At 44.1% G+C, this 20,980-nt stretch overlaps 2 protein-coding genes across 2 annotated transcripts; both read right to left on the minus strand.

The window, feature by feature from the left end:
• Positions 1–734: 734 nt before the first annotated feature.
• tmem214 (transmembrane protein 214) lies at positions 735–10,436 on the minus strand. The gene is made up of 17 exons (XM_079754120.1): positions 10,239–10,436; positions 8,231–8,430; positions 7,798–7,948; positions 7,401–7,535; positions 7,221–7,303; positions 6,844–6,949; positions 6,072–6,153; positions 5,850–5,951; positions 5,564–5,705; positions 5,304–5,395; positions 5,125–5,173; positions 4,524–4,631; positions 3,912–4,029; positions 3,524–3,620; positions 3,108–3,276; positions 2,467–2,618; positions 735–2,159 (listed from the first exon to the last, which is right to left on the minus strand). The coding sequence occupies exons 1-17, from the start codon at positions 10,381–10,383 to the stop codon at positions 2,033–2,035; spliced, it is 2,058 nt and encodes a 685-aa protein (XP_079610246.1). The 5' UTR covers positions 10,384–10,436; the 3' UTR covers positions 735–2,032.
• Positions 10,437–10,937: 501 nt separating this feature from the next.
• LOC307088000 (microtubule-associated protein RP/EB family member 3-like) lies at positions 10,938–20,338 on the minus strand. Its single transcript, XM_079753744.1, has 8 exons — positions 20,272–20,338; positions 18,700–18,766; positions 18,155–18,279; positions 17,926–18,071; positions 16,422–16,578; positions 13,050–13,189; positions 12,736–12,888; positions 10,938–12,513 (listed from the first exon to the last, which is right to left on the minus strand). The coding sequence occupies exons 3-8, from the start codon at positions 18,273–18,275 to the stop codon at positions 12,448–12,450; spliced, it is 783 nt and encodes a 260-aa protein (XP_079609870.1). The 5' UTR covers positions 18,276–18,279; positions 18,700–18,766; positions 20,272–20,338; the 3' UTR covers positions 10,938–12,447.
• Between the last annotated feature and the right edge of the window lie 642 nt (positions 20,339–20,980).

A 20,980-nucleotide genomic window follows, 5' to 3' on the forward strand; every position in this document is an offset into this window, starting at 1 on the left:
TACCAACTGAGCTATCGAAGGGGCGCTGACAACTCCGATCCAATATCGGGATTTAAACAACAAATATATAAAACAAATATTAGCTGGCTAAAAGTAGGAAAGTCGAGCTTTGTGGCATAAAACAATGATGAAAAAAAACACAAAGAACGACAAACCTTTCAACATGATCAAAGTATTTTTCCAGCTCCCCAGACTGTCCTCCCGGCACCCGCTTTAGGAGAGACCGCAGGGCACCTCCTCTGGATTTCTTCATTGGGATTGCTTTCTCTGCTTTGCAAGGACACGTTGTCGTACCTTCTCGGGAGCGAATATGGGGGCACTTCATCAGAAAGGCCCCTTTAGGGAACCTCATATAGTAAGGAATGCTATATTGCCCCACATCACATCCATTAGGATACCTACTCACGCATGTATGGCCATTGGACACCCTTTCCAGCAATGCAGCTCATGCTCTCAACTGTAGGCACACCTACTTGGACATTGAGTTATTTCTCACCCGAAGGAGTAGCCTTTAGCACACTGCATCGCATTATCCCTACTGCCCCCCTTGGGACGGTCATGTAGCGGCGTCACAGAGCGTCCTTATTAACGGAACCCACTCTCAAGCGATTCACATGAATACCAGAGTATGATTTTATCTTTAACATGAAATAAGTATTTTAAGATGAGTTATCAGCATCGAGATAGAGCCTTGTGACAAAGCGCTGCATTCAAACAAACGACATTTGTTTGAATACTTTATTATAAATCATTTACACTATAAAGTAACATAAATTGCTGTGTCCTTCTAATCTTCCATTTTCTACTTCGGGGTGAGCGTTACGAAATTAGTTCCCTCAGTTTTACCAGCAAGACACCACCTCTTGTAATGTCACCAAAGCCCAAGGTAGAAGAATAGTCTGTTATTATAATGTAACACTTTCGAATGAGGTTAACATGTGGTAAATGAATTACCCCATGTCCACATGCACACACATGTTTATACACAAACAAACAGAGAACATCAGCCTTTACTTTGGACAACACAATTCACAGTCGCTGCTATTCTGATCTCATTCATGCCTGGCTTCCAGTGAGCGAAGGGTGTGGACTAACGTTATGTTTCATTGAAGTTAGCAGTAGTAGCTACAGGGTTAATTATACATTTTAAAACAGGTTGTTCAGTTAAGAGACATGGTACACTATTACCCTTTCTGAACTTCGCCCAGGGGTCACAGAACAACTCAAGACAGGTAGACAGGGTTTGAAAATGAACGTACAACCACAAGAATATCCTACCATCTGTCCAGTGAACAGCAATCAGCCGCTTACTTCCTTCTGGCTCAATAAAGTATTTCATCATCTGCATCTTCGAAGTCTATGCAATGGGGGGTTGAGAAGGTCGTTTTACATCTCATACACACACACACACACACAAACACACACACACACACACACACACACACATAAAAACCATCGATGAATCCAAGATGAAGTATAGGGGACCAAACTCTGGACTCAACCATTTGACTCCAGATACATACACAGAAATGTTTTAGATGGACGGAGACATGGTATTTTCCAATGTGTTCTCTCTCACACGACCGATCACACATCACACGCTCCATATCTATAAATACTTTTTCTCCTCCTTGTAGAAATGAACCTAAGAACAAATATAATTTCACCGTGTAAATGTATTGCCTCAAGGTTAAGTGTGGTCGGGCTGGAAATTGAAGTGTAGAAAATCCATGGGTAGGAGGGGGGATTGACTTCCGCATCGAAACATTAAGAAAAGAGCTGGTAAAAAATAACTATAAATAGCATGCAGGATTAGAAAAAAGGAGAGAGTAGAAGTCATTAAAGAGTGAAAGTCTGTTCCACCCCGACATGGGGGGGGGGGGGGGGGGGGGGGGTCCTCCATGTTCAACCAGCTCAGATCAGGAGCGCATAACGTAGCCCCAATGACAGGCCTCGTTTGTCTTCATAAGCGTTGGGGGGGGGGGGGGGGTGAGTGTGTTTATGTATGCGTGCGCGGGGCAGAGCGACTGCCTCATGCAGGCGGCAGCAGCTCCTGGGCCCAGGTCTTGATGGCCGAGGTGGTGTGCTGGAGGAGGAGCCAGGTGGAGTTGGTGAAGGACAAAGCGTGGCCCTGTAGGCACGACACCGAGACCTCCCCGCTGTGGGTGGAGACACACACACACACATACACACACACGCACAAATACAGGACTTAAAGTAAACAAAACGGCACACATTTCTACCGTTGTTTAGAGGCAGTACTGCAAGAGAGGGTCTGTGGCCACAAACATTTTTTAGGTTTTCTGAACAATGCAAGGGGCTCTCTCTCTCTCACACAGCACTATGAAAAAATATATGATTGCTTTAGAAGCTGGTCTGTCTGTCTGTCTACGTGGCTTCATATGTGTACGTGTGTGTGTACCTTTGTGTACATATATATGAACTGATTTATTCCGGGTTACTGACTTGCAGGAGTCCCGCAGGCCGCTCCAGATGCGCTGCAGCAGCTGGGCCGCGAAGGCCAGAGCAGGTAGGATGACGTCGTGATGGAGGAGCAGCAGGAGCTCCTTCAGGTAGGCCAGTGCCTGGAACACGCCGTCTGGCGTGTTGGTGATCACCTGCACCGGGGGGAGAACCAACAAACACACGACATTTTGGCTCTGTGCCCCTTGACATTGCACCATCGGCTGGCCACAGGACAGTAGACCTGTGAGACCATCCAGGTGTTCAACCTTGAGTTTTCGCAATGACTATCAGTCTGGCCTCGGCCGGGCAGCCATCCGTCAGCCAATCCGATAAGATAGCTGAGTGACACTCTCGCCACTCATGCTGAATCCACTCTGTAGAAAAGCAAAGACATAATTCTGCTAGGAGAAAAGCCTTCTGAGCATATTTCTATTCGACTTCTAACAGTTATATTCATATTCTTTTTCGCTTTAACGTTGCTTTAAGATTCTGCAGGCAACACTCGATTTTGACCCTTTTCCTTTCCGTCAGACTGTCAGCGGACATGCTAGAGGTCGACCGAGCGCCGTGCGATCGATTGCCATAAACCTGGTGAAAGGTGAGGGGGGAACGAGAGCGTGCGTTCGGGAGGGGGGCCTCACCCAGTCCAGCAGAAGGGGCGCCTTCTCCCCGACCCACAGGAGGAGGCGGTTGGTGTTCTCGGCGATGAGGGCCGCGGTGGACTTGGCCTTCTCCAGGCCCTGCTCCATCAGGGGCCCCAGCACACGCACGCTCTCAGAGTAGTAGAAGGGCATGTTCGTCTCCAGCCAGCTGATCAACACAAGCCATGCATGCATTATGTTCTGTGATGATGATGAAGACGATGATGAGGATATTTATGGGTTTTTGTTTTATATTAACTAACTTGTTGATAAATGTTGGGCATTAAGACAGATCCCAGTGTACTAATCGTGATCAAATAGGATCAATATATATGATAAATATAATTTACGTAATGCATCTTTGTGGTCGGGTTAACAGTGAAAATGAATATCAAAAATGTATATCCGGTGTGTACCTGAAGCCCTGTTTGGTATAGAGGGTCACCTTGCCCCATGCCTGCTGCGACACGCCGGCCACCCCAGAGCTGTGTAAATAACGCGCCGTCGTTGAGTCTTTGGAAAAAAACAAAAAAACAACAACATTCATTCATTCATTTTCATAGTGCTGTGCATGCCTATATGCGTCAAGGCAATGATGGATTGTTTATGTTGGGATGTTGCATTGATAAGCAGCATCTAATAAATAATTATTGGAAAAATGTCTCCCTCTGGGCCTTGTTCACCATTTCGGTTCTAATTTATCATTCAGTCCCCCCCCCCCCCGGGGGGGGAACCAAGATGGCCGCCTGGTGATCAGGGTGCATGGGCATTAGTGGAGACGCTCCCAGTGCGGAGGAGACCGACCTGTGAAGGAGCCGTGGGACCGGATGTCCTGAGCCATGAAGCCAGCGACGAACACCAGCAGCACCATGAGCAGCCTGGGCCAGGGGAACCCACCGCTACGCATCTTCACCTGCAGGTTCTGCCACAACACGGGAGACGCACCAGTCAGCCCGCTGCATTCATAGGTGGATGGTGGCACAGAGCCTGGGCTACTTCTACATTAGTCTGTCTACACGTGTGGATTTGAACCCATTTTTTTAAGAGTTTACCAACACTGGCCAAGTTTGTGCTGGCCAATTACGTGCTTGGCGATCCCTGCCTCCAGCTTACGTGATTGGTCAGAACAAACATGAAGCAAAGACAAATTGAACTAGTGGACCCAGACAGTCTGCCATCCGACTTTAGACATGGATTAAATTCTGATTAGGGAGACTAAAATCGATGACAACACGATGGGATCCAACCCAACATGGCTTCACCTTGACTCTGCGGCCATTGCCTTTGGCCCCAATTGAACACTGACTGCTAATACTTGCATTGTATTTATAAATCAGTCCAAGGCCACAGATATAAAAAATGCCCAAGCGTTAAAAGTACCCATCAGAGACTGAGAGCTGGTTCCAGCAGGCTTACTTGACACAGTGCGTTGCACTCCTGGAGCTCCTGGGATTCGATGGTGTCCCTCATCTCATCGTTGGTCACCCGGAACGACTGGATGGTCTCCTGGAGGTTCCTCTGAAGCTACGCAACACAACCATACCACTGAATAGTTACACACCGGGAATCACTGACTATGGAGTACAGTTATACAACCGTCATCCATGACTATGTAGCATATTCAAACCTTAGTAATCACTGACTATGGAGTATACTACAGTACACAACCATACCACTGAATAGTTACGCACTGGGAATCACTGACTATGGAGAACAGTTATACAACCGTCAACCATGACTATGTAGTATATTCAAACATTTGTAATCACTGACTATGGAGTATACTACAGTACACAACCATACCACTGAATAGTAACACACTAGTAGTCACTGACCATGAGGTTTACTTAAACAACATTCATCACTAGCTTTTATGCTAAGTCTTGCACTAAATTTCTTTAAGGGGAAATTATTATTAATGCTAACAGGGTAAGCCATTAGGGATCAGTCAACACCCTAACCAACCACACATTTCTCTAAACAATAGAAGCTTTTCTTTAGACTAAAAATAACTTACCTTTGGTGGCAAAGCCTTCCAAGATCTCAGCAAATGGTTTAAGAGAAGGCTGCAGAAGGATTGAAAGAAGAACAACACACTAGTTATTATACCTCAACAATAACGAAAATGCGACTCAACGTAATCCAACATAGTGTGAGCCTGTTTTTATACACTTCATTCACCCAAATCGGACTCACCTGGACTGGGGTAGGTGTTTGGTGTACAGCTGCCTCCACACGCCTAGAGACTGCACATCCACGCACAAGCACTCCGTCATACTGCTCAGCAGCTGGAGAGAGACAGACGGACAAAGAGAGAGACATCAGCTGTAGCCAACGTTAGCAGAGTGACCTCTAAAACTATAGAAGCCGTTTTGTGTGAAAAAACATTTAAACAGGAGTTCTGCTGTCAAGTAAGTAAGTTAGCAAGTAGCTGAGTGAGTGAGTGAGTCCCTTACCTCTCTCTTCATGTCGTCGGGGCAGTGCGGCGTGGCCCTGGACAGGAAGGAGGGCAGGTACGTGTGCAGCGTGCTCTCTGGCTTGGCGCCGAAGGCCAGCGCCTTGAGGCGTGGGTACAGCCGCCGCAGCTGCTCCTGCAGGCTGGGATAGGAGAACAAGAGTAGGATGATGACATAACATTAACACCAATGGCAAAATAAACTAAAGGACACGCACACCTCAGGCCATCAATACAAATCAAACCACAGATTTGCATCGATGCCAATTTGTTTGTGTTGTACCCACCTCGATGACAAGGCGTTCTTGGGCATGAAGGCGAAGTCCAGCAAAGGGAAGAAATCTTTAGGGCCCATGATTCCAAATCCCTTGGTGAGGTTTGCATGAAGCCTGCAGACAATAAACACAGCAGTGAATAGACCCACGTCCCGTTATCAACTCAGTTATACTACCACTGTATTTTCCAGGAATGCATTAATGGCGACACACAGAGACAGTACACAGACTTACATGAGGAGTCTCTGCAGATAGGCGAGGGCGTAGGAGGAGAGCGACTTGACTCCGAGCACAGGGAGCATAATGCCCAGCCACACTGAAACACAAATAACATGGTTATTATCACCACGAAGGACACATGTGTAGAAGGATGTGTGCCACCACAGCCTCCTGTTACTGCCCCATGCATTATTAAAGCAGCACTTAAGAACCCACGCCCCCATGATAACAACAGGCAATTCTTCAACAAAAAGGCAACAAGAGTAATAATCTTTCCTAAGCGTGACAAACACGGTACATAAGAATAACCGCCACATGAACGTCCTCGTGCCAATGTGCGCACAAGATATTTGTCCTGAGGCACGGTGCAGCCACATACACCCATTTCCTCTAATCAAACATTCATCAGCCACCACAATTCACACACCTCCCTGCTGGAGACTGTATCGAGACCATGAAAGCAAGCATACATTTATTTATTTCCCCTTGCAGTAGCGGAGCCTCTGATTGTAGCTTGCAGATGGCTCGAGTCCCTCTGGCCTCTTTAACCCATAACCCAACCCAGAGCAGTGCGATACCAAACTGGATGTATAATAAGGATTGTCCTGCATAGAAATTGTATGCAGTTAATATATCCACACCTGTATGTTGCAAAGCTTTTGTGTCTCCTGCTATAGTCACTCGCAGCTGAATAAGGGGGGGGGGGGGGGGGGGGGGGCAGAAGGCCACTTCTGTGCTACATGTATGTGTCTGCATGCAAGCTTAGCAGCGGGTAGAGGAAAGTCACCTCGCAATCCCTGGCTGAGGTCATAGAAGCCCGCCTGGCCCAGAGCCCACATGATGGTCAGACACTTGGCCGGGCGATTCTGTACCGACCGGAGCAACTCCAGGTACTGAGGGAGGGGGGGGGGAAAAGGGCGTGAGGATAATCATACATTTGAAATACAAAAGGAAAATGATGGTGTGTGGGCTGACTGCAGGCACAATTACACAATCCCGTCTGAACATGGCCCCCCGGGGAGCCCTTGAGAAGTGCACTGTGATTATAGGCTCTACCCAGGAACTTGACCATGTAACGGAGGTTATATAAATGGTTGTAGACGGGGATTGTCAGAATTAAGCCAAGCAACACATTCCCACACACAAACAAAATAAAACACACACCTCTGGCAGGCTTTGGGTGGCTATTCTTGGCTTGTCCTGTAGGATTGCCTGGATGCAGACTCTGTACCCATGCAAAGGCTCATCTGGAAGAAGGTGAAGAAAACCGCATGGGAGAAACATTGTGAGATTGGCCGCTAGAGCACTAGACACGTCAGACTGCAGGTGAGCATCAGTCTATACCTGGTTGTCTGTCTAGCTCCCTGAGCATGGTGGAAACACAGTGGTCAAAGAAGTCTGGCAGGGTTTCGCTGCACCGTCCAATGAGGCCCTTCATCACACTCTTCAGCTCTTTTCCAGCAAGGCAGTATGGGTAGTCTGAAAACACAAAGACAGGAAAAGTGAACAATGTTTGTGGAAGCAAGCCAATCGAAAAAGGAACATAGCAAAGTTAATTAGCGTTATAAAAAAAAATCACCTAAGGCAAAACTTCTGAACACGGGAAAAACCCAAATGTACAATATTTCTAACTGGGATCGTAATAAGATAATGTAGTTAGATGCCGGGATATGGAAAGGCTTTTGTTATTAACCCTTAATCTAAAAAAAGGTTCCCCCAAGACGACTTCGGGGAGACTGACCATGGGCATAGTTGCTGAGGGTGGGCTCGCTCTCGGGCACATTCAGCTTGTGGTTGAGGTATCCAGCCAGGTCCTTGACCCACACCGAGGGGCTTTCTGGGAAGAGAGCCTGGCTGTGACCCAGCTGCTGTTTCAGCTCCGAGACATCCAGCTAATGGAGCAGAGACGGACAGCAAGAAGGGCCAAGAGCAAATAACAGGGTGAGCTAAGTGAAAAAAGGTCAACAATGAGCCCTGAAACAGGATGGCCATTATGCAGAAGCAGAACTTTGAAGAGGCATGTGATACTTAATGAGGCAGTGTGGCCCCTCTGGCTGGGTACAAATGAATAACCAACATCTACATTTAGAGCAACATTCTGCAAAAGATCATTTTAGATCAGTTTTATAGAGAATTTCACCCCTTAGTAATCCCGCCAATAATGCATGACTCACCGTTTTGAAGGCGGCCTCCAGGTTCTTGTGGGCAGAGGTCGGCCGGGGGCTGTTCAGCGGACTGGCCTTCTTGCTGGGCTTGCTCATGGGAGGCTTCTTGTTCTGGGACTCTGCGGTCGGCGGAGGCATCTGTTCCTTGTTCTGCTTCTTGGCCATCTTCTCAAAGTTATCGTACAGGGTCTCAGAGATGATCGGGGGCGCTGAAAGGTAAAGCCAACGGTAAGCAGCGGTCGATTAGGGACTCTAGTGAGCAATGCAGTCGTGCACTGATGGAATAAAGAATAATCTGATCATGAGTCTTTCAGACTGCAACTCCCACAACCCTCGAGCTCCCCTAAGCACTCTTTTACAATTTACACATGACAACAGTTAACCAACAGTAGCGTTTTAAGAACTGCCAAAACATGGAAAAGCCTGCAGGAGTTTGAGCTTCTGAAGCAGATTCAACTCTATTTATAATGTCAACAACCTCACTGTGTTCGAGTACACCTGCTCCTGCACACTGACAGGTGCAACCAGTTGCTTAAGGATAATTCTACAGTGTTGTTGCTATACAGTGGAGTATGTGTATGTGAAACTATAGCAGTGGTACCTCAGAGAAGAAGATACAATCCACAACAAATGAACCAGATGATAAAGAAGGCATGAGTTTGAAAACTATGGCAGTATGCTACACTCTTCACCCTACGTGATTATTGTTTTGTAAACTGCAGTCAGCATGTTTTTTGTTTTTGATTTTTTTTTTAGGTAAAATGTTATGACCTTATCGTAAAATCATTACATCAGTCAGGCTGACGGGCCATGCAAGGGTGGATGCAAAGGAATACACACTACAAACCAGAGGAAGCCCAAATTTATATTTAGCATTTTGATAACATTATAAAAGTATTCATGCATGATGGCACTGACACTGACTGTTGCTATTTTTTAAATTCAGACTTTGTCCTTACGTAATCACCGATAGCAGAAGCGAGCAAACAACAAGCGGTCTAGTGTCGTGATCCATATCAAAAGTGACATGCTATCTTTACACGTGGTATGGTCGAGGTTTGCATAACTTTCTATGCAAATTGGAAATGCATGCATGTTCATCCTCTCTACAATACCCTCCCTTTGATGACGTTGATGTTTTCGCGTAGAGGCCATTAAAGAACAATATCGGACATGGCATAAATGAATGTGTGCTTTTACATACTGACCTTCCAAAATAGATAAATAAATGCATGAATTTAGTAAAAGGAAGACATTCCAGTTAGCTCATAGTCATACATTAGGCATGCTACCTAGCTATATATTTAGCATCTGTTGAGGATGAACGTTTAACCAACATTCATTTTCTGGGGATTATCATGATATCAAAACGCAGACTCAGCACCAGTGACAGCTGCCATAAAATGGATCAACAGCCATTAGAGTTGCAAAGGCACCACTTATATCAAAAACACACATATAAACATATATACAAAATTATTATAAAACCAAGAGATTGCAGAGACAGGGATATACCATTTCGTTACAAGTATGTTAGCATGATTCCCGAAATGTAGAGAATTACTCGCCGCGATGACGTTGTATCTTACGGTTACATCTGACGAGGCTTGGACAGACCGACAGATAGTTGCTGAACAATAGCTAACCACAACGATATACCGACCATAAGCGTTAGACGTGATGATACATTTGTATTAACGACTTATTACCAATGTCATAGGATTCCGATCTTTAAGGTTGTGAATGAAAAGCTCGGCCAGAAGAAGACAGGCACGTCAGACAGCAGAGCTCATTCAAGAGCGCTACGCTAGCGTGCTAAGCTAGGCTAGCCAGCTTGACAGTTGGGTTTGCGCTTTTCGGTTCCAATAAGGAAGGCTCGCACTCTGAACAACGACCGTCGGTTCGGTTGAGTTAAACGAGCTTTGCCCGTCCCTCGGTTGTCCGAAACGACAATGTAGCGCTAAGAACGGATTAAGTGGGTCACAAATTAACTGTCTGCTGGGCCGTGTCCACTTACGTCGAGTGAATAGGTTAGATTCGGTCAACACTTTCCTCTCCCCACCGCCGGATTTTTTATCACCCGGTTTTCCTCCCGAATTTGGGTTTTTCTTTCCTTTCTTCACCACTTCCCACTTGCCAACTGTGCCATTATTCGAAGCCATGGTTCTGGGTCAACGGGATGTTCGTGAGCGATTCCTCCGTGGCTTCCTGTCTGTTTCTACCTAGTGAGAAATAATGGGCGTTCGGGCATTGGGTGGACGATTTAAATCGCTCCCCTGCCACGTCTCCTTGTCGACATGACGTCAAACTGATCATGAAACCCGTCAAGAAAGGGCCTGATGTGGTTACAATGCTCGTTATTTGTTTAACAAGTCTTCAAAGCAATGTATTGACCTCAACTCATTCATTAGATGAAACCAAAGATGTGATCTGATTCGTTTTTAGTAGGCACTAGATGTTAAAATGTTGGCCACTTCTTGTATTGGCTGTTGAATTGAGTCACGTGTTCCAGATACAATTAGGCCAAATAGAGCCTGTTATATTAGCTTTAATCATAAGGAACAAATCATACAAGCAAATATGGCTGATAGTGTTTGAAATGTAATAACTGTGCATTGTTTCAATCGAAAAAGAGACACCACAGCCTTTGGTCCTATTGGGCTTGGGAACCTCAGACTTTTATTGTATTTCTCCAATAAATACAAATGATGCAAGTTGATCACATGGCTATCATGGTAACAAACAGCAAAAGAGAGTTAGTGAGTGAGGGAAGGATGTTGTCCTGTTCTCTCAACTGGCCCAAATCATGTCAATCAACCAGAACACTCAGTCTGGCTGTCAATCAGAACAAACCACACCAACTAAGTTACAGGCAGCCAATGTGGTTTAACGCAGATCAACGTATCAAAACTCAAGCCCAAAACTCAATACCCCAACCAAAAAGAGATAGCAGCTAAAATCGTTTAACATAAATAGCATTGTCAAACATTAGTACTGTATTAGTAGTAATAATTATTTAATGCCATGTTTTCAAAAAACATTTGTTAATTCATATCGGTACAAAGCTCGACATTAAGATCTGGTCGCCTCTAAAAAAATATGTTTCACATAAGATGTATCAGACATAGCCTTTAAGCCATTTAATGCAAATCAAACAAAATGCAGATTCAAAATCAATCTAAAAAATATAAAATAGCGTTTTTTTTGTGTATTCCTGTGGCAGCAGCCAGCCAGTCACTTAATGTTGACATCATGGACCGCCTTTTTCTGCTCTGCTACAGTTTGTGCAACACCATGTCTCCCTCCAGAACCACATTTACATGTCAGTACTTGTACTGTTTTTTTCCGAAAAGGAAACTGTTAAGGGCAGTTTACAAAAACATGAATAAATAAAAACGTAAATATGTTTTTCCTTCTTCTTCATATAAATATAAATAAAAAGTAATTAATCATTATCCAGGAGGGCTCAATAAATAATAATAGTTAATTTAAAGATAATCATGGTGCTTGGATAATCATCACTCAGTGTCGACTCTTTACCTTTGCCAGAATTTCTTTAGGATATGAACATGTGTAAAATAGTGTCAAGTGATATGTTAGAGCGCAAGTTGTAGTAGCAGGACAACCAGTGCTGGGCCACCTTCCAGAAAAAACATCCCTTGTATGGTGATGGCAATAATCGTATAATCAACGGGTGACCAAAAATATAGAGAATCAGCTCCAATGTATGAATTACAGTATCTGGTGGAGGCAAGTGACACGTTGGTGAATAGAAAGCACTGCTGGAAACGTGTTACCAATGCCAGGACCCTGTAAGCTCAGCAACATCGACCTAAATAAAGAGACAAAAGCAGGCCAGCATGCACCGTAGTGTAGCACCCCCACTGGAGGCTAAACTAGCAGTGCGAGCAGTCCCACCCTCGAAATGGACATAGAGCATGTGAGGTTCGCCTGGAAACAGGCCGCCAAAGTCACCAAGTCCCCTTTTATCCTAGAGACAGGTCTAGATTTAGTGTTTTTCAGCGAGTCAGAATGCAGTGCATATGGACAACTGTGGGGAGTGTAGAGAGTATCAAAGAGCGATCATAGACTGAAGGAGGAGGGAGATGAGGCCTTAAAATAGAAACAAGAGTGGGCTGGGAGGGGTGTTATGATAGTCATGAGCGTGGGTCGGATGATGAGGGGGTCTGACTCGGGATGCAAACAGGCTGCTGATGTGGGTGCGTTCAGAAGTCCTCGTTGTCTCCGTGTGCACCCTCATTTTCCTCGTCCTCCGGCGGAGCAAAGCCGTCCTGAAGTGTGTGTAAGGAAAGAAAAGCTGGGATCAATGCAAGCCTGTGGCCAACCTACCGCATATCAACAAGGGAGCCATCTCACAGATGGTTTAGCAAACTTGAACTGAGCATGACTATAGTGATTTATAAATAATTCACAATTGAAGTCGGTTGTTTGGAAGGTACATTGTCCATCCGAGACACAGATTGTTGATGTTTTGGGTGTTTGGTTCGTTTTACCTCTGTGGCGTAGAGTACATCCATAATTTTGCTGAGGGTGGGGCTGTTTTCGCTGTCGTTCTCCTGGCAGATGAGCTCGATGTCTCGCAGCTTGCCAAAGTAGAAGTCCCTCTCCTTCTCCAGGCCGTCTACGGTCACCTTCAGGTCCAGCAGCTACCATGGCCGACAGGGAGTGAGACGGCAGACGCACACCAGGAACCAAGGTGCAGGGAATACAACAGAAGAAAGCATTTGGAGGATGGCTGTTGGGGTGATGCATCGGGTCGTCCTTTCAGTTTAACTTGCATGAAAAGGACACGGCGGAAGCACAGTACCTGCTGGTTCAGCTCCACCAGCTCTGCTTCCCCTCCGTTGCGTACGGGATGGGCGCTCCTGCGGGGAGCGGACACTGCGTTGATCTGCCTCTGGGGGGGCGGGACTGTCTTGGGCACGGGGGGAGACGTTCTCATTGGGCCTGGGGGAAATGTTCACACACACAGTTATCTGATGTTCAAGGCTTCTGGATAATCTGAATACTTCAGGAGCTATTGTTGCCAGTGCTTTCATGCTGGCATATCGAAGCCAGCAATCTCTTTTAATCAGTCTACTCTAATCTCTTTAATGTGCAAGTGAACCCCCTGTTTTCATCCGAACACTACAAAAAAAAAAAAAAAATTCTAGAAAGGAAGGGTGTTACGCCAAGGTTTGGCTATTATTTTTGGCAAGATGGCAAAGATGAGTACATTGAAGATCCAAATTAGGTTATGGGTTCACTGCCACATTAAATCTGTTTTTCTGACTTTCAAAAACATTTTATTGCAATCAAAACCAAGCCAAGTCAAAAATCACACATTAGCCCCTCTCTGGAGGTGGGGGAAAAAACATAATCAAGTAAGACTCTCGATTCTTATCAAATCATTCTAACAGTATGGACGAAATCAGTGGTCACTAACTGGATGTCATTTCAAGTCGATAGCTACAAATAATATAATAGTCTTTCGCCCAGACCTGAAACTTGAATGCAAAGTATGTGTCAAGAGGAATAATAGCGAATGGGTCGAGGTTAGGTTAGTTTAATCAAATATTCATTTGACTATTTTCACACAGAATGTCCATTGCTATGTGAATTCAATCACAAATATGAAGCTAACTTTACTATGGTGTGGAGAAGAGCACTCAACGCAACTCATGATTACATGCTAGTCTGCGTTATGGCAATCTTCCTTTCATTACATTTTCATTCAGAGCACGAGACATGGTTTTAATTAAGTGGTGAGTTATGGATCAGATTGTTGATGGATTGTGATCCGATCACCAAGCCCCAGACCTTATCTGTATGCGTCCTCGTGCATTGGTTTTCCGTGCAAAGACAATTATTTGTGTTTCCATTTTCAGTCACAGCACCAAGGCATCTTAAAGGAACACTCCAACCATTTACATTCAGCTTTGCATTGTTAGAAACCAAGTCATATTTTTGAATGGTCATGCAACACTATCTCATTTTCCCCTGAGACGGGAGAAATCCGTATTTACCTCTTACACTTCCTTCTGGCAATGATGCAAAAATCGTCATTTTGCGTCATTGCCAGAAGGAAATACAAGAGGGGGGATTTTTTATTGAGACTACAAGCACTAGTCCCACCCTTTCAAACCCGCCCATAGGGGGTGGGACCTAATGCACTAACAGACCTATCACAGATCAGCGCCAGTGCATTAGACTTCACCTGCAGAAAACACGGCCGAAGGTACTGAATACGCAGACGGACACAATATGGAGGATTGGGATTTTGAAGAAGTTATGGTAGAAACGGATGTTCGTGGCTACCTTTATGAGCCACAAAATAGCGACGAGCAGCTGAGGGCTATGGAGAAACAGGAGGCGGCTGAAGCTGCCGCCGCTACAGCCGAGACAGACGACCTGCCTGCCGCAGACGAGGAGCCCGCAATGGCTCGAGCTGGGGCGGATTGGTGGTGCCTGCAGCTCTCACTGTGCGCCAATGGACACAGAACAAGAGTCTGTCTGCTGCCGAGAATTCCAGCGGTGCCAATTTCTTCCGGACGAAATCACGGAATCAGAGGATGACACGGACGCGTGTGTTGTCGATCACCCGAGTTTCGCACCCCAGGCTTTACGCCTCATCTGAACAGTTGGGTATTGGATACATGTTTCCGGACCCAGAAAGTGTACTGGAAACCTCATTCAAAGCCCGCCGGGAGAAACAGACGTCTGAGCATAGAGTAAGTGTTTGTTTTTTTTACCAACACAGTGGCTACAATAATTTTGAGTCCCGGGGAACGTGACAATGTAGTTATCCGAAAGTAGCCAATCTTATTGGCAGATCATAGGCTACGTTACGTTAGCTTGAAGTCTGTGTAATGCTGTATAGGCTACTCAAGGCATAATTTATTTTGCTTTGCTAATGTTGTTCTCTTTCTTTCTTAGACAGTATCGGCTTCCTGTGTTGTCCAGGCCATCAGAGCTAATTACCCAGCACAAGATGGGCAGTACCGTGGCTACCAGGAGACAGTAGATGCTTAAGATGAGCTGTGACAATTTTGACTCTAGCAAACGCACACTACACGTTTTATTTTGGTAAATAGTTCATATTTTTTCATGAATAAAACTTCAAATTCATGTTGGTTGTTGTGATTTGTTTACTAACCAAAGTGCTGTTATACTAAAGTAGGCCTACTGTATAAGACAAACACTTATTTCAACTGGGGAGAAAAGGTTGAGTAAAAATACTTGATATGCTGAGCTACTGTAATTAGCAAATGTTTTTATGCTGTACAGTAATATACAAATGATGTGTTTGAAAAAACGAGGGCAGAAGTCTTAACTAGTCAACGTATCACGGGGATATGTTTACACAAAGTTTGCTCGCGCTAACACTCGCGCTAGGACCATGGGTCCTTCCCCCTCCAAACGGAAACAGGCGGGCGGTGCAGCGAGCGTAATGCACTTTGGGAGTTGGAGGATTTCTTACTTTTGAGCCAGAGAGACACTTTCTGCCTTTTCTCAGGCTAGGATAAACCAATTAATTTTTCTTTTGCACATTTATAATACATATGATTATTTACTTCATTAACCTTCAAATCTCCACCAGTGAAGTATCCCTTTAATGTCTAGCAGGGTGTGATAAGAGAAGGTGTACAACATAATTATTTCAGACTGTTTTTAGATTAATAATTCACATTAAGCTCAATCATTTCAATTAAATCCATTGTTGAATTCACTTTTGGGAAAGCGTTTTGTGAAGGGTAGACATTTTTATTTGTTGCAGGGAAATTGCCGGAACAGATTTGAAGGCATTTCGACACCAGCTCCCACATATATGTCATGTGCCCGTGATTACCGGCACATAAAGTATATATGGGACTATCGCGTATTGCATGTGTAAAGGGTTGGCATGCAAAACCGGGATCAGGGTGAGAAAGAGAGCGAGACGGTGAGAAAAGATTTGACCAACACACACACACACACACACACACACACACACAAAGACGGAGTGAACAGCTACCTGGCCGAGTGGTTCGTTTGGGTTTTTGGGAAAAGATGTCGCCTGGGGTTAGGAGAAGGGTGGGGGGGTTAGGAGCACGGGTGGACATGGTTGCATGTTGAAATGAGAGCGGTGGAATGGGTTTTTTCCCGTCACAATGGGAGTACATAAAAAAAGAACATCCGGCATGGCAGGCATTGCACCAACCTTGATTGGGTGGGGGCGTGGCATCGTGGCCCTGCCGAATCTGCAGGGGGTCGTAGTCCTTGCCATCGTAGTTTGCGTCAAAGAACTTCTTGAACCACTGGACAAATTCAAAGTTGTCCTGGAACTTGCCCTTCACAAGCCTCTCCACAGGGATGATCTGGTGGTATATGAGGATCAGGAGCATGGTTCAAGACAAATTTAGAGGTTTTTGGTATCACCAAGCATTGTGGTCTAACAATTTCCCTTTTCATGCATGTATGAATATCAATAATTTGATTGTTTTCATCTTGTATTTGATTGTGCTGGTGCTCTCTGATGCATATAACCCAATTCACCATGGAATCAGATGGATGGTCAATACCAGCATCTGTGTCTGTCAATGGGGTACAATTGCAGAACTATTTTGCCACACTTGAAAGAATGAAAGAACAGCATTGATAATGCGGAACGGCATGACAGCGATCGCCTCGGGGGTTAGGGCTTGTGATCACAAGAAGGTCTTTGGTTAACCATTAATCTCTTGGAACCGATTTCCTACAAATCGCTCACGAAAATCTGAGGAATGTACAGCTTAATCATTAATAAGTATGCATACACATAATGAATCAGGGATTGTAACTGGCGGGTCATTTAACAACCATTTTATAATCTTTAATGTATGTACATGTATGTATGTAATTTCTGCCACTAGGGGTCCCTCAATCAAAACAATAACAAAAGACGCATTTTAATGACTTTGTGAAATAGCATGGGATTTGTTGTCAGCTGGGGAGTTTGACCAGCAATATTGCTGGTCAAAGTCTATCTGACGTGACTCAGGCAGAATTCATGTTCACAGACAATGTAATGGAAATAACTTTTTATTCATGTTAAATTCGCTGAAGTTTATTCCTGGTATGTAGTTTCATTCTTATCGAATTGTCGCAAGTCATGTAAGCTTAAGTAATGTAAACTTTCTACCTTAGCATTAAATCGTGGTCTAATTTTAGGTAAGGGTTAGGGTTAGTTGGTAAGATAATTATGTCTTACTTAAATTAAAGTTAAAGTTCATTACTAGCCTGGTCCTACCAGACTCTTGTACTTCATTTCATTTGCACAGAGAGTCTGGACCCACTCAATTGACTAACGTTAACTCACTTGAAGGCAGGTGTCTGTTGGAGTTTAAAACTATTGGATCAGCCCAGTGCCACTCTGGATCAACAATAACCAATGGCTAACATTTGACTACAACTCAAACTATCGCACTACCTCAACGTCATTGTTCTTAGCCACTCCCTCTGTTCGCTGATTCGACCTGCAAAATTTGGCTGTAGAAAACCAGCGAATATACCTCAAACCCAGACGTAGTACTGAAGGGAAATGAAAATTTATCGGAAGTACCTGGGCGGGCAAAACCAGGCTACCTCACTACTACATTTTGTGTAAAATAAAGGGATACAAAAAAAGAGGCTTACAGGTAAACGGCTTAAAATGCTACTGTTTGGGTGTGTGCAAACATACACACCTTATCCACATTCATTCTTTTGAATGCAGCCTGCAAGACCTTGAAGTTTTGGATGGACTCATGTTCCAGCCGAGCGTTGAACTTGATTTTTTTTAACAACAGGCACCCAGGAAACAGAATATCCATAAACTGGCAATACGCAGCACCTGCAGAAAATACAATTAATAAAAAAAACGGATAACACCAACATAATATATCTAGACTTGATAACATTTTGTGTGTAGTTTACCTGAACCTAGCTGTTCAATTTTGGTATAAGTGAGTTGAAGAGAATCATTGACCCAGGCCAGCATATCATGGCGACTCATGTTTTCTATCGTCATAGAAGTCGAGTGGACATTCACTGCCATACTCCTGCATGGTCAGACAAATGGGAACAATATATTAATAATAATAACCACAATTAGGATAATAACGATAATGATATTTGGTCTAGATTACTAAATTAACAACGACATATTGTAAGTAACCCAAATTCAGTATGTGTTCAATGTCATCACATAACATCATTGCCAGCCTCTCCTCTCAATTTGTTAAGCTAACTCTCCATTTGCTGAATTCAGAATGCACTCATATTCATTTGGGCCTTATAAAGAGAGCTAAAAGCATTGTTGAACCTGTAATTAATGTTTAATTATTTACATTTCAACATTATCATTAAAATTGTTTTCACTATTTGCTAATCTAACCAAAACAGAAATCCACTCACAATGTATTACACAGACACACATTTGTTTGGTATTTTTGGTAATAACTAAATCATACGTATATCACCTGCGAAGTAATCGTAGGAGAAATCGGTCAAGAGCCGATCCTTTGCTGGTCCACCTGATACAGAGACCTAAAGACACAAACCAAAAGATTATGGTCTATTCTACAGTAAGTCAGGATAAACAGTTTTCATAGTCAAGCATTAATTCTGGACCCCAACACCAATTAGTATTCGGCCAATTAGCTGCATGCAATTCATGATTGAGTGTCTTGCTAAAACGCACTTCAGAAGGCTATGATTGACGGTTATTGGGGCGGGAGTTAATGCCAGTCGGGATGCTCCTCTTGCCAGCTCATTACGCTATATCTAGGCTAATCCCTTCCTTTAGGTTCAGTGTGTTGTAACTAATTGTACTCTACAAGGCCGCCTGAGAAGCTAACGAGTTCATACAGACAATTCATGTCGTTGGTAATATACACCACACCTGAAAAGGCTGTAATTGTACCCTACTGAATGCCTGGGATAGGTTAAAACGGCCCAATCCGATGGAGGCTCCTGCAACGTTTTTCTATAAAAAGATGTATGCCAACACCAGCAGGTAATTAATTATCCAATGCGGCTGTAGTTGTTGGCAAGTCTGTCAGTGTCAGAGTGTTGCTTGCAAAAAAAAATCCCATGCTGCATTCTGATGTACAAGCCCTAGTCTAAAAACATGTATACCGGTAAATGTACGTATACATTTTTTAATATATTTGTTGATTGTCTCATACACAGAATCATCACAGAAATCATGACTTATTTACCTACTAACTGACTATGCATTATCAGCACAATAAGTTACAATGTATAGGGACCCTTTCCACAGTGCAGTGATGTAGTGAGGTTGCAATATTCGGATCACATCACTAACACAGTTCAGTTCCTTTAAAAGCTTGTCTGTTCTCCTTAAACACACAACATAATAAGAGGGTTTGGTTTGCCATTATAAGAGGGTTTGGTTTGCCCCAAAGCTCTAATTCACAGGATCATGAAAATATAAGTGAAATAAAATAAAATGACGTCAATTTGATTTAAAAAAAAATCTCCAGACTGCACATCGATTCATTTTAAACGCCATATCGTTCAGCTGCACATCCTCTACTGTGTCCATCAAAGCACCCTGCCTGTGATCAGCCATATGGCCCGCCGCTCGGGTCGATCGGGGGGTTGTGACAGCACTGACACATGCCTCCAGAGCTGCCATGGACCGGGCTAGCCGCTACCTAGCTAACACCAGCTAGCGCGGACCACCGTCACACCGAGCCAGGGACCTATGGCGGGGGAGAGGGAGCAGCACTGCCGTTTATCGCAGAAAAGAGCAGGTCTTGCGAGTGAACGGCAACGGTCTCTCCCCTTTTCCCCACATAAGCCGTTACCATTGAAGCCCCATAGTGTCTAGTCTAACGTTACCCCCCTCTGGAGGCCTGTCGACAACACACACGCACAACCCCACTCAAATTACGACTGCGTTGTCATCCACATGATGTGGTATTTACCTAAATATGCATTGTAAAAAAAAAATAGGAGATTTTAGGGCTGACGTTTTAAAGCAGAGAGAGACATTTATAACTATTTTGATAGGCGGTGTTACTCACTGAGGTGTGACGACGTCCCGTTGTTTGCGGTGATAAGCTACACCGTTGCTAGAGAGCTTTACAGTTGGGCTCAGCAAATTGCGCGAGACTTTGTCCAGCGCCCACAAACGGGCGTGCGCATGCTCAATGCAGTTCCACGGTTTGGACGTTGGTTGTAAACGCCACCTGAAGCTGACCTATACGCTCGTTCTGTCCGCCCTCCCTTTCAGTCCATCCAGATAAAAGACTACGGAAAATTATTTAATTGCAGTTTTATTGTACGTTGTTACTCTTGTTATTTATTGTTGTCATATGATTTTGTTCGCACAAATCCCACATTACAAACACACGCACAACACACACAAACACACACGCACACACGCACACACACACACACACACTCACACAATCTTATAATGATTATTGTTCATATATTATTAATACTTATTATGCTTATTATTATTATCGTATTATTGCATTATCGTATTATTACTAATAATTCATGATTCATCAAGTTGTACAAGATAAAAACTTGCTCAAGGCAGCAAAGTGTGGCATTTTGAAAAGGCAAACAAAAGAAACAGACCATTCCATGTAATTTTTTCCAACTTTTTTTTATCTTTTACTCTTCTTCTTGTTGCAAGAAACAAGCAGCCACATACAGATTCAACAGGTTCACTGTCCAACACAACAAGGATCTACAAACACACACAGTCACAGACCACCAGTC

This window comes from Pollachius pollachius (assembly GCF_949987615.1).
Source record: "Pollachius pollachius genome assembly, chromosome: 16".
NCBI classification, from domain to species: domain Eukaryota; kingdom Metazoa; phylum Chordata; class Actinopteri; order Gadiformes; family Gadidae; genus Pollachius; species Pollachius pollachius.